At 48.2% G+C, this 27,175-nt stretch overlaps 1 protein-coding gene across 1 annotated transcript; it reads left to right on the forward strand.

Moving 5' to 3' along the window:
- Window positions 1-536: 536 nt before the first annotated feature.
- On the forward strand, window positions 537-26,409 carry chp2 (calcineurin-like EF-hand protein 2). The gene is made up of 7 exons (XM_052044425.1): window positions 537-691; window positions 2,779-2,851; window positions 11,737-11,817; window positions 13,891-14,015; window positions 18,037-18,098; window positions 20,839-20,961; window positions 23,454-26,409. The coding sequence occupies exons 1-7, from the start codon at window positions 625-627 to the stop codon at window positions 23,505-23,507; spliced, it is 585 nt and encodes a 194-aa protein (XP_051900385.1). The 5' UTR covers window positions 537-624; the 3' UTR covers window positions 23,508-26,409.
- The last annotated feature ends 766 nt before the right edge of the window (window positions 26,410-27,175 follow it).

The raw sequence follows: 27,175 nt of genomic DNA on the forward strand, positions 1-27,175 counted from the left end.
TGGATCTCAGTTGCCCAGAGAAGTGGTGAAGCAATAGATCATTGAAGAAGGTGGAATTTTCAAAGGGAAGGTTGTAGAACAGGAAGAAATTGTAGTCACAGGGAGTGGGGTGAAACATTGGTGGGATTTGAGAACAGCTTCAACTTTGCACTCAGTCCCTGGAGTGGGACCTGAACCCAGAACCTCTGGCTCAGAGCAACGAGCATTAGCAACAGATCCAAGGCTGAAACTGAAGGGTAAAGGAAAACAGTTTGTGAAGGAGAGCTTCGCTTTCTCTTCATGTGGCAGCCCCCGAATTAACTGCTGCTTGACAGTGTCTGCCTCCAACAAGCACTTGAATTAAAAAGCACGTAACGAGCTCTGAATGTGTTCGTTGTTCAGAGAGGGGCTGAAATTTCTCCAGGTCAAGGAACAATAGTCAAGATTGTCAGAGCTGGAAACTGTCTATCAGCTGTTGGTCTCGCTTCCTCCCCCCACCCCCCCCCCGCTGACTCTCTGAGCCGCCCTGCCATTGGTGCGGGAGGTGTCAATCATAAGGGCAGTACAGATCATGTGGAGTGAAGTGGGGTCCAAACTGCAGAGTGACTGCGAAGTTGGGACGGGGCAGAGAAGCAGGTGGAAATAATGGGACTGTATTCATCGCACCTCTCCAAGATTGAGAACCTTCCGGAAATCATGGAAGAGACAGGCTGTGAGTGAAGACAAAATGTTTGAGGTATTCCAGCTGTAACTGTGGGTGGGATCTTGTCTTGTGTGCTGTGTGGGCTTAAAGGGGAATGCATACAGTTCCAACACTTGCTCAAGCAGAGTAACTCGGAGTTGAATTTTCTTGGAGAAGTAATTCTAAGCAAGCTCGAGCTGCTTGCCAATGTCACTCACTTGTTGCTTTCTTTTAATTTAGGGGGGTTTTCTTCCGAGGTAGAAATTGGTGTCTCTGAAAGTTGGGCTTGGCAGGTTTGAGGGTGAACGGTGTGCGAAAGCAGAGGGCTCGGGAAGGAGGGAGGTCCAGGTTTTGGGGAGAGAGTTGGTGTCAGGATGCCGTCGTCATGGCTATCCCCTGAGGTCAAGGATGATGGTCTTCGTTCTGTTGATCAGAAGTAGCCCACAGAGCGAAGACGCCTACGCATGTATTTGTTTAACGTGATGTTGCACTACAAAAAGCACACGGTACTTCACAAATCAACCAACTGATTCCAATGGCATGGAAACCACAATGATCAGGATGTGGGATTGTGCTGAAAGAATTTTGGCAGCATCTTTTAGGATGTCTAACGCTACTTCACAGCCATTGAACCATTGTGATATTGTACAGTGGCAGCCAAAATGTGCACAGAAAGATCCCAGGGAAAAAAAGGCTGTGATGGTGACCAGATAATCCCTTTTACAGTAATATTTGAGAGATAAATTTGCTTAGGGACTCTGGAATTAACTCTGCTACTCTTCAGATTAGTGTGACAAAGTCTTTCGCTTGTGGGAGATCAGACAGGGACGGTGATAATGGGTGCTATACTCAGCACCAGTCTGCATTACCTGCTCAAGTCTCTGGATGGGACTTGAAGTCACAATCTACAGGCTTGAAGGGGAGAGTGAGCTGGTGAAGGATTTGCACTGGAGTTGCAATGAAGGACGAGGAGTTGGCTGTGTGTGGGAGTACGTCCTGGCATTTGGGTTGTGGAGTAAAGGAGAAAATAATTGGTGTAATCAAGCAACATTGGTCAGTTATCCTCACAGGATGAATTGCTCGGGCTGTTTAGCATGGTGTGCTCCCTGCTGTAGCGATCATACACTCATACAGCACAGAGGCCCTTCAGCCCATCGTGTTTGCACTAACATAAACCACCCATTTACACTCATTCCATTTTATTCCCCTGCATTCCCATCAACTCCACCACCATTCCACCACCCACCTACTCTCAGGGCAATTTACAGCAACCTTTGGGATGTGGGGGAAACCCACGCCGTCACAGGGAGAACGTGCAAACTCCACACAGACAGTGCCTGAGGTCATGATCGAACTCAGATCTCTGGCACTATGAGGCAGTAGCTCTACTAGCTGCTCCACTGTGTTCCCACACACTGCTGTGAGAACCACAGCTTAATGCCTCTTGCTTCTGAGTTAGGGGTTTTACATGTAAACCACACCCTGGGAACTTGAGGACCAGGTCTAGTCCAAAGGTACAGCATAGTTAGTGCTATCTTTCAATGAGATGTCCTCTCAGCTGAACATAAGAAGTCTTGGGGTACAAAAATCCCTGCGACATTAACCCCTCAACCAACAAGACTTACAGTTTAAAATAAGATTATCTTCATTTTACTGCCTTACCATTTGTGGCTTCCCACTCCACGCAAACCAACTGGCGAGTTTTCTGCATTACAACAGTGATGGTTCTTCAAAGGCTGATGTTCCTTGGGACTTCCCGAAGTTCTGGAAGCTCGACAGAAAGTGAGCTCCAAGGAGGTAAATGAGGAGTGGTTGGAACAGCAAAATGGGAAGCTGGAATGTTCAGTGGCAGGAGGGAAACAGGGATTTTTGTGATCAGGTGATAAACCACAGATTCAGGCAGAAGGAGAGGGGGTTCCACGCCATTGGCCCATTGGGGCCAGTGATGGTAAGTAACCTGATCCATGGAAGTGTGCAGCACGTCTGTGTATTCTGCTGGATCTAAAGTGATCAGTGGTTTCTTTGGAAGACTCTGAGAGGCTGGGGTATTGTTTTTTAACTGTAACAAGTTCAGCTTGCTGATTAACAGGCCCACACTGACTACCTTCTCTCTTTAGTTTCCAAGTCCCACATCTGCCGTCTCTACGATCGGTTTGAAGGGTTGGACCAGAGCAACAGAGGGACGTTGAGGTAAGCTGAGTGGAGTGGACACCAAGTGTGGACACTGAATCTGCTGGCAGCACGTCATCCACACCTGAAGGAGGCACTGCTGCTTCACCCAAGGCTTAGGAAGCTTTTATTGGACTAAGCACAGGTGGCGCAGTGGCACAATTACTGGGCTAGTGCCAAAGGATTGGACCACAGATCCAGAGAAAGGAGTTCAAATCCTACATACCAGCTGGGAATTTAAATTCAAAGAATTAAATAACACCTTGAAATAAAATCTAGTGTCATAATGGATTGTCATAAAAACCTATCTGGTGCGCAAATATCCGTCGGAAAACGAAATCCAATGTTCTTTATCCAATCCGGCCACAATGGAGTTCATACAGCACAGAAGCAGGACCTTCGGCCCAACTGGTCCGTGCCAACCAAGATTCCCATCTAAGTTAGTCCCATTTGCCCATATCCCTCTAAACCTTTCCAATCCATGCACCTGTCCAAGTACCTTTTAAATGTTGTTAATGTACCTGCCTCAACCACTTCCTCTGGCAGCTCATTCCACACCCTGGGTGAAAAAGTTGCCCCTCAGGTTCCTATTTAATCTATCCCCTCTCACCTTGAACCTATTAAGGACATTTAAGAGACTCTTAGATAGACACATGAATGATAGAGAAATGGAGGGCTATGTGGGAGGGAAGGGTTAGATAGATCTTAGAGCAGAATAAAATGTCGGCACGACATTGTGGGCCAAAGGGCCTGTACTGTGCTGTAATGTTCTATGTTCTATAACCCTCTAGTTTTTGATTCCCCAACCCTGGGGAAAATGCTGTTTGCATTCACCCTACCTGTACCCCTCATGATTTTATATACCTCTATAAGATCACTCATCACTCTCCAGTGAAAACAGTCCCAACCTGCTCAACCTCTCTCCATAACTTAGTCCCTCAAGTCCTGGCAACATTCTTAACTCCCCTCTGAAATGGCCCAGCAAGGTTTCAAGGGCAATTAGTGATAATGTCCTGGGACTCTGACTGACAGAAAGAAACCTGTGGCTGTGAAGGGCCTCGAGGTTTGAAACAAGACCAGACTTTACACCTGCATTGATATCAAGGGTTAGTGCAGGGAAATGGTGCTGAGGTCAAAGATCAGTCATATTCTTATTGAATGGTGGGGAAGGCTTGGGCTGAATGGTCTGCTCTTGCTTCTAATGTTCTTATCTGGACACCTTATCAAGGTGTTGTTTAATTCTATCCAGGAATGAAGGCTTAACGTATGAGGAGCCGTTGATGTCTCTGGCCTGGACTCGATGGAGTTCAGAAGGATTGGGGGGGATCTCATTGAAACCTATCGGATACTGAAGGCCTGGATACAGTGGACATGGAGAGGATGTCTCCATCAGTGGGAGAGTCTCGGATCCAAGGACACAGCCTCAGAATAAAGGGAAGTCCCTTTAGAACTGAGATGAGTAGGAATTTCTCCAGCCAGAAGGTGGTGAATCTGTGGAATTCATTGCCACAGAGGGCTGTGGAGGCCAAGTCATTGGGTGTATTTAAGGCAGAGATTGATAGGTTCTTGATTGGTGAGGGGGTTAAGGGTTACAGGGAGAAGGTGGGATAATGGGGTTGAAAAAATTAGCCATGATTGAATGGTGGAGCAGACTCAATGGGCTGAATGGCCTAATTCTGCTCCTATATCTTATGGACACCAAACAGCTCCAGGGACCAAGAGGCAACACGTTCCACAACCGGGGGCTCTGGCTGAATTTACTTGGTCCAAGTCATCCACTCAGCTTCCCTTCCTTGCACAGAAACTGGCCATTCAGCCAACAGACCAACGCAGTGGTGCAGCTGGTAGAGCTGCTGCCTCACAGCCCCAGCATTCCAGGTTCAATCCCAACCTCCGGAGCTGTCTGTGTGGAGTTTGCATGTTCTCCCTGTGACCACGTGGGTTTCCACCGGGTGCTCCGGTTTCCTCCCACATCCCAAGGGCATGCTGGTGGCTCTAAATACATCCAGTGTAGGTTACTGGCAAAAACATTCAAAGAGGAGTTGATGGGCACTTGGGCGGGAGAGTAAGTTGCAGGAGAACAGGGGAATAAGGTGGGATTGCTGTTGGGGAAGGACCCAACATGGACCAGCCTCGCCTCCCATGGACTCTCGCTGCCTTGGTGAAGCAGGCAGCATAATCAAAGACCCTACCCACCTGGGTCATTCTCCCTTCTCCCATTAGGAGCCCGAGGGCACATACCACCAGGCTCAAGGACAGCTTTTATCCCACTGTGAACGGTTCCCTTATGCGATGAGATGGATTCTTGACCTCACAATCTACCTGGTTATGACCTTGCACCTTATTGTATACCTGCAATGCACTTCCCTGTAGCTGTGACACTTTACTCTGCATTCTGTTATTGTTTTTACCCTGTACTACCTCAATGCACTGTGTAATGAGTTGATCTGTACCAACGGAATGCAAGACAAATTTTTCACTGTACCTCGGTACAAGTGACAATAATAAACCAATACCAATACCAATTGGCCAAATAACCAGGCAGTCCCTGGGTTGTAAAAGGGTTCGTTCCTGAGAACTGTTCGTAACCCGAATATTTCGTAGGTTTGAAATGAATAAGCACAGTGTGTGGGGAAGACGGTCACAGAAAGAACGGTGACAGGAGAGCGAGCCGGTGCGGGAAGAGTGGCCGCCAGCCGGCCTCGCTGACTCCGTGAGTGAGTGAGTGAGTCCGCTCAGCGCTCCCAGCTCTGCTCAGCTCCATCCAGCCCCTGATTGCTGGGGCTCCTTTGTACATATATGTGCGTCCAATAGTCCAGCGTTAGTAACCCTGAGGGGGCTATACTAGATTTCCTACTCAATGTTATTGGCTGTACAGTTGATGGTTTGGGCCTGAGGCTGTGAGAGGTGTGATTATAAACCAGTTTCCTCTGCCATATGTCACATGTTTCCAATGGGTTTAAGACCACAAGCAGCAGCTTTGGTACAAAGGACTGAAGAAATGTTTTATCTATTCAGGCAGGGTTAACAGGGAGGAGTGATGTTCTCTAGCTGAGAGCTCAAGTAGTCAGAGGGCAGGGATTTTAATTCCTTCGTGGAAGGATGAGAGGGGATGTAAGAAGAAGACCTTTCTGAATGAAAACCAAACAAAACAGCAGACGCTGGAAATCTGAAACAAAAACAGAGTGCTGAAAACATTCAGCAGGTCAGGCAGCGTCTGTGGAGAGAGAAACAGTTAATGTGTCAGACCCCCTTCTATGTTGTTAGGAAATAAGGTTCAGAAACTCAGAAGACAGGACAAAGTCCTTCGGTACCTGGCACACCCCACCCTGCGGACCTTTGACATGAGACACCACTAAAGACTTGTGGAATCATAGCAACTGGTGGCAGAAATCAATTATCAACTGAGCTGGGAGAAGCTGATGATCCCTTTACAACAGCTTAATAGGCAGGGAGCTCCTCCCAGTTGTGCAAAGCTGAAAGAGACATCAGCTGGAGCAGTTGGTCGACAGTTTCACATTCTTTTATTTACTTGTTCATGAGGTATGAACAACATTGCCAGCATGAATTATCCATCCCTGTTTGCCCCTGAGCTGAGGAGGCAGTTAAGTGTCCACTAAGGTCCACCATGGTGGCGGTTCTGTGGCCACATTCAGGCCAGGCGGGGTCCATCCACAGAAGGCGTTAGTAAACTAGATGGAAATCGGGGCAACTGCAGGTGCTGGAAATCAGAAGGCACGGTAGTGTAGCGGTTGGCGTGACGCTACTACAGCGCCAGCGACCCGGGTTGAATTCTGGCCGCTGTCCATAAGGAGTTTGTATGTTCTCCCCGTGTCTGCGTGGGTTTCCTCCGGGTGCTCCGGTTTCCTCCCACATTCCAAAGACGTACAGGTTAGAAAGTTGTGGGCATGCTATGTTGGTGCCAGAAGGGTGGCGACACTTGTGGGCTGCCCCCAGAACACTCCATGCAAAAGATGCATTTCATAGAACCATAGAACCATAGAAAACTACAGCACAAAAAACAGGCCATTCGGCCCTTCTAGTCTGTGCCAAAACATTATTTTGCTAGTCCCATTTACCTGCCCCCAGCCCGTACCCCTCCAGACCTCTCTCGTCCATGTATCTATCCAATTTACTCTTAAAAGTTAAGAGCGAGCCCGCATTTACCACATCAGATGGCAGCCCATTCCACACTCCCACCACTCTTTGAGTGAAGAAGTTCCCTCTAATGTTCCCCCTAAACCTTTCCCCTTTCACCCTAAAGCCATGTCCTCTCGTACTTATCTCTCCTAATCTAGGTGGAAAGAGCCTAGATTTCACTGTGTGTTTCGATGTACATGTGACTAATAAAGAAATCTTATCTTAAAAAATATCCTGGAAAGACTCAGTGGGTCAGGCAGCCTCTGTGGAAGGAGAAACAATTAACGCTTCAGGTTCATCACAACCAGTTCTGACGAAGGGTTCCAGACCCAAAACACAAGCTGTTTCTTTTCCACAGGTGCTGAGTGCTTCCAGAATTTGCTGCTTTATTTCAGTCAACCAGATGGATTCTTCCAGCAGTCCGGTACTTCCATGGTAACCGATCGCTGGGTTTTTAAAAATTCCGGATTTATTTAATTATTTGAATTTAAATTCTCCAGCTACCCTGTAGGGATTTGAATTTGTGTCTTCAAGTCCAAAGGTCTGGTCCAGTGTGGTAACTTAACCACCACACTCCCCTACCCATGTGTGAGTGCACTGATTAAAGCAGGTCAGAGACTTCAATGATGCAAAAATACTTCTCATATTTTTGGCAATGGTAAACTGTTATCAATAAGTTGTCTGCCCCCACACCGCTTACTAAATTTAAATCACTAAAATCAAAATTAATGCTGAAAAATAAATATTGATTTTATCTATTGAAGATTTTTTTTAAATAATCAAATTTTGCCGAGTTTCACTGAGGCTGAAGATTTAGTCTTGCTAATCATTTGCAGGATGGGCATCAGAGACCAGATGGGCCAAATGGCCTGTTTGCCCACTTTAATTTCCAAGCGTTGAAGGATAGTCACTTAGGCCAGGGCATTGTTGGTGAATCGGTCAAATGTGGGGGCCCTGGGCTGGAGACGACTTGACCCAGACTGACTGTCCCCTCTAGGGGCAGATCACCAGGTGACGGCTCACCCAGTTGCACAGTGACAGTCCATTTAGTTTAGGACACATCACTTCAAGGGGAAGACTCACCTGGGCTAAATAACAAAGGACATCTGGGTAACACCAGAGACTGCAGATGCTGGAATCTGGAGCAACAAGCAACCTGCTGGAGGAACCCAACGGGTCGAGCAGCATCTGGGGGGGGAAAGGAATTGTCGATGTTTCAGGTCGAAATCCTGCATGTGGGTAACCGTCCCTTGTCATGTGTTGTTAAGCTGATGATTCACTGGGAGAGTACGACCCCTACAGCCAAATGGCTTCTGTTCTCAACCATCAGCCTTAGAACGTGTTGAACCATGGGAGAGGTGCAGGCTATTATAACATGTTTGTGCACAAGCATGGGGTTTCTCCTATGAAGTAATCACTGGCTCAGCAGTTAGACTGCAAATTTAACCCATCCCTAAAATTTTGCTTCCCCCAATAGTGAGCTGGGGCACTTTTTTCTCCAAAGTCCTACCCCTACCACCATTCTCAACCCAGTTTAGATAGACCAATTTAGATAGACTGGAGCTCGGGACCTTGTTTGGCGCTGCAGTAACCAGCTGAACCACTAGAGGAGCTCCTGTGCTCCCTCTGTTCGGCAGCCAGGATGTTGGAGGAGAGATCTGCGTCATTCAATAAAAAGGTTTATTGATCATGGGCTTGTCTTCAATGTGCAGCCTTTGTGCTTTATACAAGATAAATGTAAATAGTCTTGCCTGTGGAGGACAGAGTCCATTGTTACAAGAAAGAAAATAAATTTCACTGGGAGGCGTGGACACTGGCACTTGGTGCAGGAATTGGAAGACAATACTTGTATCGGTTCTGTCCTGCCAATTAATCGGGAGGAATTTGGAAGCCTGTTGGTATTTCTCCTGCCTTTAAAATGCCCTGTTTCACTGAAGCGTGCAGGAGACCAGTCCCACAGTGCTATGTAGACCATGAGCTTGACAAAGGGTCTGCATCCTAGTCTTTGAACCCTCCTTTCTTCAGACAGCCAATGGCTGTACTAGGGCAATGGAGACGATGTTGAATTGTGCTATCAACGTCTGTCCTCACTGAACAGTGACTCCCAAGATACCAGATATGTTTTTTTCTCTGTAGGTCCAGCCTATGAAGGAATCTCAATAACCCAAACACTGCCACTTACAACAAACCATTTAGTCAACAGAATCTCAGTCTACAATACAGAGGATTAAGGAACTAGTCCCAGGTAACCACACTAGCCAGGGGCCCAAGGAATTCTCCTTGTGTTGGGGATCGTAGAATTCAGTAGTTTACAGCACAAAAACAGGCCATTCAGCCCTAATGATGCACATCGGTGTTTTATGTTCCATGTGAGCCTCCTCAAGATCTGCCAGTTAACTTCTAGGCACACCTTCTACTTTACAGACACAGTGAACACCTGTGGTGGCATTAGCCAAGACTTATGCCAAAGTAGCCCTCCAGACCAGAGATCGATGAAAGTTTGCATGAAGAAGTATAATCTGATTTTATCTGCCACCTTGTAATTTGGTCTCACCCAATCAGATATATTCCCTTTGTTCTACTCGTTCCTCCCCTATCTTCTCCCCTACTGAACACTCAGTGTTTCAGAAACAGCTTCTTCCCCTCCGCCATAGGATCTCTGAACGGTCCGTGAACCCATGAACACGGCCTTATTATTCCTCTTTTGCACTATTTATTTATTTTTGTAACTCAAAGTAATTTTTATCTCTTTGCGCTGCACTGCAGCCACAAAACAACAAATTTCATGGCATAAATCAGTGAAATAAACCTGGTTTTGATTCTACTGAAAACTGACTTGTTTTTCTCTCTTTCCCAGTTCTGATCAATGTTCGCGGACCCGAATAGTTCACTGTTTCTCTCTCCACAGGTGCTGCCTGACCTGCTGAGTGTTTCCAGCTTTTGCTGCTTTAATTGTAGAGAGAATCTCACCTCCCAGTGAGAGTGAGGCCCTTAAAAGTACAGGGGAGTGCAGAAGAGAGACCAGCTCTCTCACCTATGCAGTGTGCCAATCAGATTCTGAGATTAAAAGTCCATTCACAGCAGAGATTGGGGTGAAGAGAGGGGGCTGAACCAGTATCTAACTCTTGTCTTTGTGCCAGTATTCTGAAGGGCTCTTTGCTCTTTCTCGTGGTGTCTCCCCAAGGGCTGTGTGCTCCGAACACTTTGACGTTGCAGTGCTAAAGGTGGCGGTGCCAAGGGAGCACTGCAGTGTTCGAACGAGCAATGCAGAGGGAACTCTGCACTGTTAAAAGGACAGTGGAGAAGGACTGGTGCCAGGGAACGCAGTACTAAACCAAATCATTAAATATATTCAAGAAGAAATTGATGCTCTTGAGGCTAAAGGAAATGAGAAAGGGGGAGAGAGCTGGATCAGGGTATTGAACGTGAATGATCAGCCATGATCGTATTGAATGTCAGAACAGGCTCAAAGGGCCAAATGGCCTCCTCCTGCTCCTGTTTTCTATGTTTTCATGCGCAGTAATAGAGAGAAACAGTATGGAAACAGCCCCTTTGGCCCATCGAGTCCATGCTAACCATCAAGCACCCCATTTTTTTACACCCTCTAAGCCTACCCCAACCCATTTTATTCTCCCCACATTCCCATCAACTCCCCGCAGATTCTACCCCCCCCCCCACTCACACACTAGGGGCAATTTTTGCAGTGAGCAATTAATCCACCAACCTGCACGTCTTTGGGACGTGGGAGGAAACTGGAGCACCCGGGGGAAAGCCACGCGGAGGACGGGCTGACTTCACAGACAGCAGCACTGGAGGTCAGCGGTGAACCCAGGTGGCTGGAGCCTTGGGGCGGCAGATCTAACAGCTGCACCACTGAGGGGACGCGCTGAGGGAGCGCTGCGTTTTTAGAAGGTGCTGGTGTCGAGGGAATGCTGCATTTTAGAGGGGGCCGAGTAGAAGGAGGAGTGCTGAGGGAGTGATGCACTATTGGGAATGGTGCCAAGGTGGGTTGTTGCCAAGGGAATGCTGCCAAGGTGGGTTGTTGCCAAGGGAATGCTGCACCCTCAGTGGAGCTGCTGCTGAGTAAAGGTAGGATGTATCGAAGCCTGAAGTCCCGCGCCACCAGGTTCAGGAACAGCTTCTTTCCTACAACCATCGGATTCTTGAACTGATCTCCACAACCCTAACCCCACCTCAGCAACGGAACACTACAGACCACCTCTTGCACTTGTCTCTGATTGTGCCTTTTCTTTTGCACTAAGGTCTTGTTTTTGCACAGTCGTTTTTTTTCTCTCCCTTCACTGTCTTGTATAATTTATATTCTGTGTGTTGTCTGTACCTGCGTGCCTGTGATGCTGCTGCAAGCAAGTTTTTCATTGTACCTGGACCTCACCGCACTTGTGCACATGACAATAAACTTGACACTTTAGGGGGCAATGCTGAGGGAGTGCTGCACTGGCAGAAGAGTTGTCCAATGGTTCAGATGTTAGATCAGGGTGGCATCTGTATGGGTTAGACCAATATCAAAGATTCCAAAGCCCTCTTTTTTAATGGATTGGGGATCTTTCTGTGCCCTGGGCAACATTCTGAGTCCAAACACCAGTTCACTGCCGCGTTCCGTGAGTGCAAAGCAACCCCAGCGACCCAATACGCAGCGACAGTCACTGCACTTTGGCACAATGAATGGCGTGTCTCTTGTCTGTCCTTTCCCGCGAGCTGCGATAAGGCGCCGTACAAACACACATCCCGGTGGTTCTGTTTTCCAGCCGGGCCGACTTCCAGCGTATCGGAGCGCTCGCGGTGAATCCGCTGGGGGAACGAATCATCAATGCCTTCTTTCCTGACGGGTGAGTGACCAATGTTGGGACTTGCGGGGAAGGGCACGTACACTGAGCCTGATTCCCGGCGCCGCAAAGTGGGGAGCATGAAGAGGCTTGAGGGAGGAGGGGAGATTCAGAGGAACAATTTCCGATCGTTTATTGGGATCATGGTGTGCTTCTGATCCATTGGGAAGGTCCAGTCAGCAGCCCCTAGTGCCACAGTCCACTGTTAGCCCAACCAACCACAGAGACGAGGGAATCCGGTTAAGCAGCAAGACTAAAGAGTTGTTGTTAGTGCAGAGGAGAGTAAGGAGAAGTTGAATGGGTTGGATGGATATTTGCATTGGAAGAGGGTCAGTATCAGTATAAGGCAATAGGCAAAGGAACCAGAGGGAAGAGGAGGAGATTTTATGCAGAACTACATAAGAAATAGGGGAGAATGAGGAGGACATTCAGCCCTTCAAAACTTGCCTTGCCAGTCAGTTGATCTGATCCTGGCCACAGCTCTGTTTGGCTGCCTGTTCCCCGTTATCCTTGACTCCCCTAACGACAGACCACCTCACCTTAAATATCCAGTAAGACAGCTTCCCCAGCGCTCTGGGATAAAGAATTCCAAACTTCCACAATTTTCTTACAGAAGAAATTCCACCTCGCATCCATAGTAATTGGGTGACCACTGATCCTGAACCTGCGCCCCTGGATCTAGATTCCCCATGGGGGAACGTATCCTCTCAAACACCACCCTGTCAATCCCCCTCGGAATCTTATACCTTTCAATAAGATCGCCTCTCGTTCCACTGAATTCTATAGGTGTCGGCCCACCTGCTCCTAGAGTCCTAGAGTCCTACAGTTCAGAAACAGGCTCTTCGGCCCATTGAGTCCACACTGACCATCAATCACTCATTTTACACTAAACTCCCCACGTTCCCATCAAATCCCCCACCCCCCAAGATTCTACCCCTCACCTACACACTAGGAGCAAATGACAGCGGCCAATTAACCCACCAACTCACCCACCTTTGGCATGTGGAGAGGAAACCAAAGCAGCAGGGGGAAACAAGACAGAGATGAGGAGAAATTTCTTTACCCAGAGGGTGGTGAAATTGTGGAACTCCTTGCCACGCACAGCAGTGGAGGCCAGATCAGTGGGGGTATTCAAGGAGGAGATAGACAGATATCTAAATAGTCAGGGTATCAAGGGATATGGGGATAAGGCTGGAAAATGGGATTAGAATAGGTTTTTTTTCTTTTTTTCTTTTTCTTTTCTTTTCTTCTTTTTTTTCCCACCCCATTTCTTTTTCCCTTTTCCTTGGAGCAGACTCGATGGGCCGAATGGCCTGCTTCTGCTCCCTTGTCTTGTGATCTTGTGATCTTGTGAAACCCACACAGTCACAGGGAGAATGTGCACACTCCACACAGACAGCACTGGAGGTCGGGATTGAACCTGGGTCGCTGGTGCTGTGAGGCAGCGGCTCTGCCCACTGTGCTGCCACTTAGCCTTCTATGCCTTGGCTATTCAAGTGCCTGTCTGGATGCCTCTTATATACAGTAAGAGTTTCTGCCTGCGCCATTTCCTCTGGCAGATATTATCCACTCCCTGTGAGAAAAACTTTCCCCTCTGGTCCCTCTAAACCTTCCCCCATCTCACCTTAAACCTGTGTCCTCTTGTTTTTGACAACCTACCATGGGGGAAAGGACTCTTAATATCTGTGCCTCTCATAACTTTCTAAACCTATCAGACCACTCTTCATCCTCCTCAGCTCCAAGGATAACAAACCCAGCCCATACAATCTCTCCTTAGAACTAAAGTCCAGGCAAAATCCCGGCAAATTTCCTCTGCACTCTACTGAGTTATGTCTGCATTACAACACCTGAAAGGCTGGTTGGGGCAAATTCACTGATTCCTTTCAAGAGGGAATGGAATAAATCCTTTAAAGGAATGACTTAGAGGACTTAGGGGGAAAATGTTGGTGTGTGGAGTGTAAACAGGGGCCTGTTTGCGTTGTTTGGCAGTAACTAGGGAGCTCTTTGAGAGAGTGGCTATGTAGGACCTTCTCAGCTGCTGTACCTAACTCACCTGCCTCCATTTTCTCTTCCCAGTAAAGACACTTTGGACTTCCGTTCGTTTGTCCGCATCCTGGCTTGCTTCCGACCCATAGGAAAGCTCAGGTCGCAGGATCCCCAGGCCCCAGAACCAATCAACAGCCGAGACAACAAGCTGCGGTGTGAGTTTGGCGAGTAACGTGTCCCACCGCACCTCTGGGACAACCCCGCACCTTCTCCTGTGGTGTGACCCCGGATTAACCTTTGACCGTCAACTTAACACCGCCCCCCCCCCCCCCCCCCCACAAAAGATCAGCTGTGGTTTGGTCCACTGACCTCCCCCAATGCCACCTCCCCCCCCCCCCCCCCACCCGCCACGATCATTCACCAACTTACCCTTTCTGAAGGGTGTAGAAAGACTGGTCTGCAAGTTACAAAATCACTTTGTAGCAGCTCAGCTGTTTAGTTAATTCCTGCACTGAATTTTGATGTCACCACTATCTTTTGCCCCTCCTTAACTGCCTTTGAGAAGGTGGGCTTCCCTTATTCCTGTGGCTCCCTTCCCCCACCTTGATGACCTGCCCATCTCCTCCTTTATTCCATGGTCCACTGCCCTCTCCTACCAGATTCCTTCTTCTTCAGCCCTTTGCCTCTTCTACCTATCACCTCTCAGCTTCTTATATCTTCTCCCCCTCCCCCACCAACCTACCTTCCCCCTCTCACCTGGACTCACCTCTCACCTGCCTGCGTGCGCTCCTCCCCCTCCCCCCCCCCCCCCACCTTCTTATTCCAGCTTCTGCCCTCTTCCTTTCCAGTCCTGATGAAGGGTCTCGACCCAAAACGTCGACTGTTTATTTCCCTCCACAGGTGCTGCCTGACCTGCTGAGTTCCTCCAGTACTTTTTGTGTGTTGCTCCAGATTCCAGCATCTGCAGAATCTCTTGTGTCTTCTTTGGAAGGTGGTGGTGAGTTGCAGTCATTCTGGCGAAGGAGTTGCCACAGCAGTGTTGGGGTGGGAGTTCCAGGATTCAGACCCAGCAATGATGCAAGGATGGCAGTATATCACCATTATTGTGTTCAGTTCTGGTTGGCTCATTATAGAAAGGATGTGGAAGCTTTAGAGAGAATGCAGAGGAGATTTACCAGGATGTTGCCTGGATTGGAGAGCATGTCTTATGAGGATAGGTTGAGCAAGCTAGGGCTTTTCTCTTTGGAGAGAAGGAGGTGGCTTGATAGAGGTGTACAAGATGATAAGAGGCATAGATCGAGTGGACAATCAGAGACTTTTCCCCAAGGCAACAATGGCTAACACGAGGGGACATAATTTTAAGGTGACTGGAGGAAGGTATAAGGGGGATGTCAGGGGTAAGTTTTTTACACAGAGAGTGGTGGGTGCATGGAACGCACTGCCAGCAGAGGTTGTGGGGGCAGATACATTAGGGACATTTAAGAGACTCTTAGATAGACACATGAATGAAGGAAAAATAGGGGGCTATGTGGGAGGGAAGGGTTAGATAGATCTTAGAGCAGGATAAAATGTCGGCACGACATTGTGGCCCGAAGGGCCTGTACTGCGCTGTAGTGTTCTATTAAGTCAGGGTGGTGTGTGACTTGGAAAGGAACCTGTGTGTGGTGGTGTTCCCCTGCTGCCAGTGTCCTCCTTGGCTGTAGGTTTCCTGGGGTTAGGAGGTGCAGTCAGAGTAGCCAAAACAATATCTCCTCGTTCAAGTTCAAGTTTATTGTCATGGGCACACATACCCAGGGTATAAATGTCATGAAAATTAGCTTTCTGCAGCAGCAGCACAGTGCATTACAGACATAAATTACATAAACTTAAATTATACATAATTTACACAACAAAATAAACAAAAATAACCACAAATAAACATAATGACATTAGTTAAAGTTGAGGGAAATACCGTCCGAGGTAGAATTAGGGTTTTCCAGGTGGGTTCAGGAACCTGATGGCAGTGGGGAAGAAGCTGTTGTTGAACCTTGAGGTGTGGGGTCTTCAGGCTCCTGTACCTCCTGCCCAGTGGCAGCATCAAAAAAAGGGCATGGCCCGGATGGTGGGGGGTCCCTGATGAAGGATGTTGCCTTCCTGAGACATCGCCCCTTGTAGAGGTCCTCAACGATGGGGAGAGCTGTACCCATGGCAGTGCAGATAGAGTGCACACAAGTGCACCGGTGGGGTAGGGAGTGAATGGTGGATAAGATGCTAATCAAGTGGGTTGCATTGCCCTGGCCAGTGTTACACCAAGACCTGTACATTGTGGCAGCGGAGGCTTTTGGTATCAGTTTATTATTGTCACAGGTACCGAGATACAGTGTTTTGTGTGCTATCCAGACGAATCACGCCATACATAATTCTACTGAGGTAGTGAAAAGCAAACAGAATGCAGAATATACTGTTACAGTTACGGAGAAAGTGCAGAGCAGGTAGGCAATATAAAGTGCAAGGCTATGACGAAGTAAATTGGGAGATCAAGAGTTCAAGGGTTCATCTTTTGGTCCGTTCAAGAGTCTGATGGGATCGAAGCTGTCCTTGAGCCTGGTGGTGCGTGCTTTCAGGCTTTTGTATCTTCTGCCCAGCAGGAGAAGTGAGAATAACCGGGGTGGGAGGAGCCTTTGATTATGTTGGCTGCTTTCCCAAGGCAGCAGGAAGTGTCGACGGAGCCAGTGGTGGAGAGGTTTGGTTACGTGACAGACTGGGCTGTGTTCACAACTCTGCAACTTCTTGCAGTCTTGGGCAGTGTCCCAACACCTGACCTTCCCTGTGATTTTGCCTCTCTCTTACTTTTTCCATTCCTCTAATAACCGGTGGTCTTCCACTCTGCAATGTAACCTTTAATTTTCAGCATTGACCAAACCCTCAGGTGACTCCTCAGTGACAGTGTGGCCCAGTGCGAGGCTGGAGCACTCACAGCCATACTCAGCCATCCCAACCTCCTCCTGAAAGCCCCACCATCACAGAAGGCAGTCTTCAACCAATTCCATTCACTCCTGATATCCTTATTCTTTATTATCTTTATTAGTCACATGTACATTGAAACACACAGAGAAATGCATCCTTGGCGTAGAGTGTTCTGGGGGCAGCCCGCAAGTGTCGCCACGCTCCCAGCGCCAACATAGCATGCCCACAACTTCCTAACCCTTAAGTCTTTGGAATATGGGAGGAAACCGGAGCACCCGGAGAAAACCCACGCAGACACGGGGAGAATGTTCAAACTCCTTACAGACAGCAGCCGGAATTGAACCTGGGTTGCTGGCACTGTAATAGTGTTACACTAACTGCTACACTACCATGCCTGCCCTGGTGACAGATGGAAATGTGTTAATGTTCAAGAGGGATCTGGATGTCCTTGTACATAAATCACTTAAAGTTAAAATGTAGATGCATCTGGCAGTTAGGAAGGCAAATATTACTTAGCACTTTATCCTAGTGGGATTTAAGTACAAGAGCAGAGAGACATCTTGTTCTAAATACATTAGACCTTTGTGAGAACACATCTGGAATATCATGCACAGGTTTGTTCTCCCTACCTGAGGAAGCAAGGGAATTCCTGCACTTGATTGATTCTTTGGGATGGGGAGGGTGACTTCCATTTGAGAAGAGATTGAGCAGATTGAGCAGATGGCCATTAAAATGCTGCAGATGAAGGAAATCTGAAATAAAAACAAAGTGCTGAGAAACACTCAGCAAATCAGGCAGCGTCTGTGGAGAGAGGAACAGAGTTAGAGCAGGAGCAGGTGCTGAATTTGGAGGGTCTGCCATGATCAAATTGAGGGTAGAGCAGGAGTGAAGGGCTGAATGTGCCACTCCCTCCTATTTTCTATGTTTCAATATTGCCAATGTTGCAGAGCAGAGATTCAAAAGACGGCAGATGTTGGAATCTGGAGCAACACACAATCTGCTGGAGGAACTCAGCAGGTCGAGCAGCATCTGTGGGAGGAGAAGGACAGTCGACGTTTCGTGTTGAAACCCTGCATCAGGACTGAGAGCAGGGAGGGCAGATGGTCAGTGTAAAGAGGAGAGGGGGAGTGGTGAGACAGGGGCCAGAGGTGATTGGTGGACTGAGGGGGAGAGGGAGAGGTTGTTGGACGATGGGCAGATTGCTCCAGGTAAGGGAGGGGGAGAGGTGGAACTCTTTGAGTGATGGGGTTAATATCCCATAACTGAGATCTTGTCTCCTTCACATTTCAGTTGCTTTTGAACTGTACGACCAGGACAAGGATGGGAAGATCTCGAGAGATGAACTCTACCAGGTAAACATGGGACTGGGAAAGTTGTGACATCCAAAACCAGAGTAAACACCCAGAGTACATTGTGTTATCAGAAGAATTCCATTCCAACAATCCCAGTAAAGATTCCTCTGTGTGTGTGTGTGTGTGTGTGTGTGTGTGTGTGTGTGTGTGTGTGTGTGTGTGTGTGTGTGTGTGTGAGATAGATTGGATAGATTGTTTCCCAATGACAGACTGGACAATGCGTTGTGTTCAATCCAGCACCATCCTGGTTTATTGCGACTCTGTGCAGAGGATGCATTGTTACATTGACTTCTCTCAGTTTTAGCCCAACGTCCAACCTCACCCCTCCCACTGACTGGGGAGCTTCTCACAGCTGCTCCTTCTCCTTCACAACAGCTTATGATGGAAATCTAGTGTAGGAGCTGGAATGAGGTTCCCAAAGCACATCTGGAAAAGCTTTAGTGTTGGAATAAAAGGTCATAGGAAGTTCTTAGACCTGCCTTTAAAAGAGAACACGCAGATGAACAAGTGCCTCTGCTTTTCTGTGGGAAGTGCAACACACAAAAGCCTGGGTCCCGGAGGTGATGGAAAGACGAGCTTCCAACATTATCCGACATGTCATGTCGGATACTCATTCCATTGAGTAACAACTGCTAAACGCTGGTGTCAGAGCAGTGAGGGAGGGGAAGTCCGATGTGGAAAGTAATTGTATTTATTCCTTTAAACCAGATTAATCCAGGGAGGTGGTAGCAGATCTGAGTAATAATCTGTTGGGTGGTCACTTCAGAGGGTTACAATCAGGGTCAATGATATTGGACCAGAAAGGAGAGCCAGGTCCCTAATAAACCAGTTTAATTCTTACCAAATCCAATGGATTCTGCTGAAGCAGAATTTGCTCAAAGTTTATTGAACCCAGTGGAAAATGGTGGTCTTTGAACCTCTTGTGTTGTCGGACCAATAAAAGAGCCAAATTCCCTTCTTCATCGAATTGAGTGACCCATTGATCACAGAATGGCTGCCTCACAGCTCCAGCGACACAGGTTCAATCCTGACCTCAGGTGTTGTCTGTGGAGTTTGAACCTCTTGTGCTGTTGGTCCAGTAATAGAGCCACGTTCTCCCTGTGGCTGCGTGGGTTTCCTCTGTGTGCTCCGGTTTCCTCCTCCATTCCAAAGACATGCAGGTTGGGGGGCTAATTGGTCACTGTAAAATGCTCCTAGAGTTTGCGGTATACATAAATGATTTAGACAAAAATGTAGATGGGCTGATTAGTAAGTTTGCAGATGAAACAATAATTGGCGGAGTTGTAGGAAGTGAGGAAGGTTGTCAACGAATACAGCAGGATGTAGACCACTTGGAAATATGGGCAGAGAATTGGCAGATGGAGTTTAAATCAGATAAGTGTAATGTGTTGCACCTTGGGTCGTCAAATGTAAGAGGAAGGTATACAGTAAATGGCAGGGCCCTTAGAAGCATTCATGTACAGAGGGATCTCTGCAGCGGCACAGTAGTGTAGCGGTTAGTGTAACGCTATTACAGCGCCAGCAACCCGGGTTCAATTCCCGATGCTGTCTGTAAGGAATTTGTACGTTCTCCCCGTGTGACTGCGTGGGTTTCCTCTGGGTGCTCCAGTTTCCTCCTACATTCCAAACACGAGCAGGTTAGGAGCTGTGGGCATGCTATGTTGGCACAGGAAGAGTGGCGACACTTGCGGGCTGCCCCCAGCACATTCTCAGTAACACAAAAAGACGCATTTCACTGTGTGTTTCGATGTACATGTGACTAATACATAAATATCTTATCTTATATCTTATCTTGGGGTGCAAGTGCACAGCTCCCTGAAAGTGGTAACACAAGTAGATAGGGTGGTAAAGAAGGTGTATGGCATACTTGCCTTCATTGGGCATTGAGTATAAAAGTCAGGAAGTCACGTTGCAGCTGTATAAATCCTCGGTTAGGCCACATTTGTGTGCAGTCACTGCATTACAGGAAGGATGTGCAGGCTATGGAAGGGTGAAGAAGAGATTTACCAGGGTGTTGCCTGGATTCAACAGTATTAATGATAAGGAGAGGTTGGACAAACTTGGGTTGTTTTCTCTGGAGCGGCAGAGGCTGAGGGGAGACCCGATGGAAGAGACGTCGATAGAGTAGACAGTGAGAGTCTTTTTCCCAGGGTGGAGACATCGAATACTAGAGGTCATAGCTTTAAGGTGAGAGGGGGAAAGTTTAAAGGAGATGTGCGGGGCCAAGTTTTTTTACACAGAGGGTGGTGGGTGCCTGGAATGGGCTGGCAGGGGAGCTGGTGGAGGCAGATACGACTGCAACATTTAGAAGACATCTAGAGAAGCAAAACAAATAGGCAGGGAATGGATGGATATAGACCATCTGTGAGTAGATGGCATTAGTTTAAATTGGCATCAAGGCGTGCACAGACAGTATGGGCTGAAGGGCCTGCTCCTGTGCTGTACTGTTCCATGTGTCGATGAGTGGTAGAATCTTGGGGGAGTTGGTGGGAATGTGGGGAGAATATAAGAACAGGGTTGGTATCAATTGGTGCTCAAGGCTAGTCTGGTCTCGATGGGCCGAAAGGGGGGGGGAGTGGATGGGAATGTGAGGAGAGTAGGTAACTGGGAAAACTAGTGGGGAATGGAATTGCTCTGTGACCCAGTGTAGACTCAACGGGCCAAATGGCCTCCTTCTGTGACATAAGGAACTTGTTTGCTGGGCCAAGATATAAGCCGAGTGTCTCTCCCTCCCCCTCAGGTGCTGTTCATGATGATGGAAGCAGAGGTTACAGAAGACCAGCTGGACAGCATCATTGACCGGACCATTCAGGAGGCTGACCAGGATGGTGATGGCGCCATCTCTTTCGAAGAGTTCAGAAAGGTACACCCTGTCCCCACCGCCGTTTCCTGGTCTCAGTGTGAGCTCAGGACCACAGCAGAGCTCCAGGCTGTGTGGGACCTTCTGTTGGCACAGTGTGGGCGGGAGGGAGGGTGCTGGACTTGGCCTGTGTCGGTGAGGCTTGGAGTGGAAGATGGTCCAAATCCCTCTGCTGATCGTGCTCCAACAACTCCCGGTGGGATTGGACTTCACCGTGACACCTTTCCAACTGTTCCACTAGTCTGTGGGAGCTCAGTGCATGAAGAGTGGTCACTCCAGTGACTAAGGACCATGTCCCACTTTGAGCCCATTTACCCAACCCAGGCCTGACTGGACACGTTAGGTTTGGATTGGCCGAGGCTGGGCTGGTTCAGGATTGGCTGGGCCAGGCCAGGTGCAAGTCGGGATTGGCTGGGTCGGGTGCCCGGCTGGCTGGGGATTGGCCGAGGCTGGGCTTGTTCAGGATAGGTCAGGGCCAGGCCAAGCATGGTTCGGGATTGGCTGTATCTGTGCTGGGTTCTAATTTTGTACCCAGGCAGCTCTCTAGGCCCGTGTCCCCAATGTCCTTGAGTATAGATGAGATGATGAACCACCCTGTCCCATTAATGAATGTTTGAGGAGAAGAAAACACTGAAGAGTGCAGTTAATTCCAGTAACTAAAGGGATCACAAAACACAAGCCTCTACGTTCTGTGTACGTGTGACAGGACACAATAATTTGTCCGAGCATTACTACATAGTCACCAGCAGTTCCCCAAAGGCCAACTCCCAAAGTGTTAAGTTAAAATGTTCTTTGTAATGTGGGACAAACATGAGTACCACAAACCATTGTAGTGTGTGGATTCAATGCTATCACTTGGTGCAGCTTGGTGTTATTCATCTTGGTGTTGTTCATTATACACCAGCCAGTTCTGCTGAGATGCAATGCAATTGAAATCTCAACTTCTCCCAGTACAGGGATAACCACCCCATCACTGTGGGAGCCGCTGGAACACCTTGAGCCAGCTCACCCATTCAGAGTCCACATCGATCTCTACTTACATATACTCAGCGACTGATCATCCACAGGCTTCCTGAGTAAGCCATCCCAAAGATTCCCAGAAAAAACACTGAGTTGTTTTTTTTAATGCCTTTATCTCCATTTTAAATGGACAACCTTGCATTGTGAGATTCTCAGACTAGGAAAAAAACCTCGTCTCCACCATGTAGGTCCTTCCCCTACCCTCGGATGTCCCTGTACAATCATCTCATTGTTTCAATCAGTAGTGAACGTAAGCCAATCCTTCTCAATCTCCTCTGATAGAGCAAGGCACTCATCCCAGGGTTCACCTCAATGGCACTGAGCCCAAGAAAATGGTGTGGGGACGATGGAACTCCAAATATGGTCACATCTAAGTCTGTACAGTTTTTATTTATTTATTCCTTCAAGGGATGGTATCATCCCCCAAAATTTGGTCCTAATTATCCCTGAAGGGGGAAGAGAGGTGAACCACTTTGGTGGGACCGAGTCATCAGCCAGTCCATGTAAGGAGTCCAGCAGGACTTCCTTTCTTTTGAATCTTCACAACTTCGTGGTTCTAGTACCTCTTACAAATTCGCCAGAGACACCACTGTTGTTGGCAGAATCACGGGCAGTGATGAGTCAGTGTACAGGAGTGAGGTAGAACATCTGGCTGAGTGGTGTCACAACAACAAGCCCACGTGGGTCAGAGGTAGGGAGCGCTAGCAGCTTCAAATTCCTGGGCGTTAACATCTCGGATGCACCTAGCACATGCATGTAAACACAAAGAAAGCCTCTACTTTCTTAGAAGCTTAAAGAGACTTGGCATGTCATCAAATACTCTGACAAACTCCGACAGATGCACTGCAGAAGGTATCCTGACTGGTTGCGTCACGGCCTGGTACGGCAATTCTAATACACAGGAACGCAAGAGGCTGCAGAGAGTAGTGGACACAGCCCAGTCCATCACGGGCACAGCGCTCCCCACCGTTCACAGCATCTACAGGAGACGCTGCCTCAAGAAGGGGACATCAAGGATCCCCACCATCCGGGCCATGCCCTCTTCTCGCAGCTACCATTGTGCAGGAGGTACACGAACCTGAAGTCCCACACCACCAGGTTCAGGAGCAGCTACTTTCCTCCAACCAACAGGTTCTTGAACCAACCTGCACAACCCTAACCCTACCTCAGCAACGGAACACTACGGACCACCTCTTGCACTACCGGGGACTTGTCTCTGATTGTGTTTTTGCACTAATGTCTCATTTTGCACAGTCTTCCTCTTCAATATCTTGCATAATTTAAGTATAATTTATATTCTGTGTGTTGTCTGAACCCACATGCCTGTGACAATGCTGCAAGTGAGTTTTTCACTGTACTTGTGCCTCACCGGACTTGTGCACATGACAATGGACTTGATTTGACTTGACCTCAGGCTCGTGCAATGAAGGCTGGCGAAAGCCAATGATGTCTCTCTATTTCTCCCTCTGTTGCAGAGCCTTGAGAATGTTAACCTGGAGCACAAGATGAGCATTCGCTTCCTTCAGTGAGATCCAGAGGGCTACGGAAGCGAACTCCCCGAACTCCTTCTCTGAACCGCCCATTGTATTTCCAGGCTGGCTATCGGACAGAAACCATGAAGTGTGTATGATAGGCTGTCAAGATTTGTACATCAAGGTTTGAGCAGTTTCCTCCCCCCTCCGTCCCCCTCCTTGGTTTGAACCCGGGACCTTTCAGGAGCTCCGGGCTTCCCTTCAAGCACCCTGGGGTCAGGGAGGCTGATTTCCTGCTCCCTCAGTTCACCAGTGTCTGGGGTCCCACACCAACCCCACACACTACCAGGGAACTGCTACCAAGGACAGAATCCCACTTCAGCGGGGGAGGATGAATCCTGCCTCCTGTAGTTGAAAATCCAATGAGGTGGGTTACCACCACATGGGGTCCGAATGGGTGATCTCCTGATGGATCCTTTACCCAATGAACCCACCTCCCAACAATGAAACAAATGGAGTGGGAGAGGGTTAATCAAAGGGTTACAGACATTTATGGCACAGAGGGAGGCCATTCAGCCCATTAATTCTAGTCCCGGTCTGTGGCCCTCAGAATGCTCCTACCTTTTAAATGACTGGGTGACTTGGCACCCCACCACTTGCTGAGTATTTTTTAAAAAATCCTTCAACTTCTCTCTAACACCTTCCACCAATAATCTTATATCGTGCTTGAAAATTAAAAATGCTGCAGATGCTGGAAATCTGAAATATACACTCAGCAGGTCAGGCAGCATCCGTGGAGGGAGAAGCAGAGCTAACTGTATCTGCTGGTTACTGAAAGCTCTGCTAGAGGAAATAGCTCCTTCCTGTTCATCTTGTCCAGGTCTCCAGTATCACACACCTCGGGTAAATCCCCCCATAATCTTCTTTGTTCCAAAGGGAACAAGTTAGCTGAGCCCATCTCTGCTCAGAACTAAAGTTCTACAGCTCTGGCAACAACCCTACAACCCCCTCTAATCCCCCTCTAATCGTAGGGTAGTGGGAGTGCAGAAAATCAAATGGTTTGATCTCTCTCGGGAGCATCAGGCAGGGAGATGTTAGCTGACCCGTGCCTAACTCCATACGGACACCAAATGCCCAAGCACAGTTGCTGTTTACAGTGGGGAGTTCCAATTTTTTCCCACCCTACAATTCCACTCCTGAGAGGCCGAACTCCAATTGTTCGAGGATGCTCCTTCGACCTACACTCCCCATCCAGCACCTAACCACCAGTTCCTCTCACCATCTTAAAACAATCAAATCACTCCTTATCTAGAGTCCAGGGAATACAACTTTACTTTGTGTAATCTCTCTCCCTCTCTTGCTCTCTCTCGCACATTCTATCTCTCCTTCTCTCACTGTCTCTCTCAATCTCTCTCCTTCACTCTCTCTCACTCCCTCTTGCTCTCTCTCGCGTTCTCTCTCCTCTCACTCTCTCTCCCCGCTCTCTCTCTCCCTTTCACTCTCTCTCTTGCTCTCTCTCTCCCTCTTGCTCTCTCCCTCTCTCACTCTCTCTCCCCCTCACTCTCTCTCTCTCCCTCTCTTTCACGCTCTCTCACTCTCTCTCGCTCTCTCTCGCTCTCTCTCTCTCTCTATCCAGCTTTGTATCTATATCCCCAATCCCACTAGGTGTCCCAGAGTCAGCTCGAAATTCCCATCTCCCTGCCTCTCCTGTTTCCCTGCCACTGACTCGCTCCGTGAATCTCCCCACGGACCTAGTTTCCGGTCAGCAGAATGACCCTGAATCCTCCTTTGCCTTGGAAGCAACCAGCACTGGGACAGTCCCAACTATCACGGCATTGAATCAACTTCATTTAAACTTCCAGATGTTTCTGACTAAGTTTGTTCTTTGATACCACGCAGACTGATAGGTTTGCAATAAATGAAATAATTCCTCAAAGAGACTAAGGTACAGTTGTGTGTTTGTTCCATCTCCTTTTCTGCTGTGCCAGAAGGGGGATACACTGCCCCAGTTACATACTTCATAACAATGCTGGTCTTTCACCCGACTGTGATCATGTGATCTGCTGTGCTGACCCAGTCTGTTATGTGGGGTCATACAATCATGCAGCACCAATACAGCCCCTTTGGATTGTTGTAAACCCCATCTGGCTCATAATGTTTTTCAGGGAAGGGGATCTAACGTCCTTACCCGATCTGGCCTCCATGTGACTCCAGACCCACCAAACGGTTTGACTTTTAGCTGCCTCCTTAGGTCTGGGACAATGTCGGCATTGTCACTGATATCCACAGTCCAGGATTACAAGAGGGCGGCACAGTGGCGCAGCGGGTAGAGCCACTGCCTCACAGCTCCAGAGACCCGGGTTCAATCCTGACCTCCGGTGCTGCCTGTGTGGAGTTTGCACGTTCTCCCTGTGACTGTCCGTTTCCCCCGGGTGCTCCGGTTCCCTCCCACATCCCACAGACGTCCGAGTTGGTAGATTAATTGGCCGCTGTAAATTGTGTAGGTGAGTGGTAGAATCTGGGGGGAGATGGGGGGGGATGTGGGGAGAATAAAAAATGGGACTAGTGTAGGATTAGTGTAAATAGGTGGCTGATGGTCGGTGCGGACTCACTGATTTGAGGAGCTGTTTCTGCGTTGTCTCTACGACTCAATGACTGTAATCACTTGCAATAGATTTTTGAGATGTTTAACTGTCAGCACATCAGAAAAGGAAGCAGGAGAGAGTGAACATTGAACATGGAACATCAGAGGAACAGGCCCTTCGGCCCACGATATCTGTGCTGACCACGTTGCCAAATTAAACTTCACATTTGCCTGCGCAGTGTCTGTATCCCTCCATTCCCTGCCCGTTCATGTGTTTGTCTAAATGCCTCTTAAACGTTGCTGTTGTATCTGCTTCCACCCCTTCCCCTGAAGGTAATGAATAGAGAAATATTCTTGACTTGACTTTAAGGACAAAGGTTGTTAAAAGGGACCCCACTGATTCTCAGTAAACAATGAAAACATGATTTCAAAGTCTATCTCAGTAAAGGTGACCATAATTTCAGCACCAATCTGGTTGGGAGCAGTGTTAGCTCTCTGAGACATAGAACAGTACAGCACAGGAACAGGCCCTTCGGCCCACAATGTCTGTGCTGAACACAATGCCGAATTAAACCAAATCTCTTCTGCCTGCACATGATCCACTTCCCTCCATTTTCCCTGCATATTCATGTGTCTATCTAACAGCCTCTTAAACACCACTATTGTAGGTACTGCCAGTCTTTCAGTGTGACCAATATTTTAACAGGTACACAAGTATGCTTTTGATTAATTAATTTTCAGGATGTGTCATCACCAGCAAGGCCAGTATTTATGGTTCATTCCTAATTCCCCATCCCTTACTGAAGTTGAGAAGTTCTTGGTGAATTGAACCACTCCGGTTCTCCTGGTGAAGAAACTCCCACAGTGTTGTCGGAGAAGGGGGTTCCAGGATTTAAACCCAGCATGATGAAGGACTGGCAATATATTTCCAAGTCCGTCAGCTGGAAGCGAGTCTGTAGAGAGCGGTGTTCCCGTGTACCTGCTGCCCTCGTCCTTCTCGGTGGTAGACGACATGCGTTGGGAGGTGTTGTCAGAGTAGCCTGGGCAAGGAACTGGAGTGCATTCTGTAGATGGTGCACACAGCAGACACTGTGCATCAGTGGTGGAGGGAAAGAATGTTTAAGGTGGTGGATGGGTCCTG

The sequence above is a fragment of the Pristis pectinata genome, chromosome 35 (assembly GCF_009764475.1).
Source record: "Pristis pectinata isolate sPriPec2 chromosome 35, sPriPec2.1.pri, whole genome shotgun sequence".
Lineage (NCBI taxonomy): Eukaryota > Metazoa > Chordata > Chondrichthyes > Rhinopristiformes > Pristidae > Pristis > Pristis pectinata.

Excerpts from the sequence above, each read along its gene's own strand:
- chp2 (XM_052044425.1), top strand. The coding sequence starts at position 625 with ATGGGACTGTATTCATCGCACCTCTCCAAGATTGAGAACCTTCCGGAA. Across the intron at positions 11,818-13,890 it reads AATGCCTTCTTTCCTGACGG|TAAAGACACTTTGGACTTCC; the intron begins GTGAGTGACCAA and ends TTCTCTTCCCAG. Across the intron at positions 20,962-23,453 it reads CTTTCGAAGAGTTCAGAAAG|AGCCTTGAGAATGTTAACCT; the intron begins GTACACCCTGTC and ends CCTCTGTTGCAG.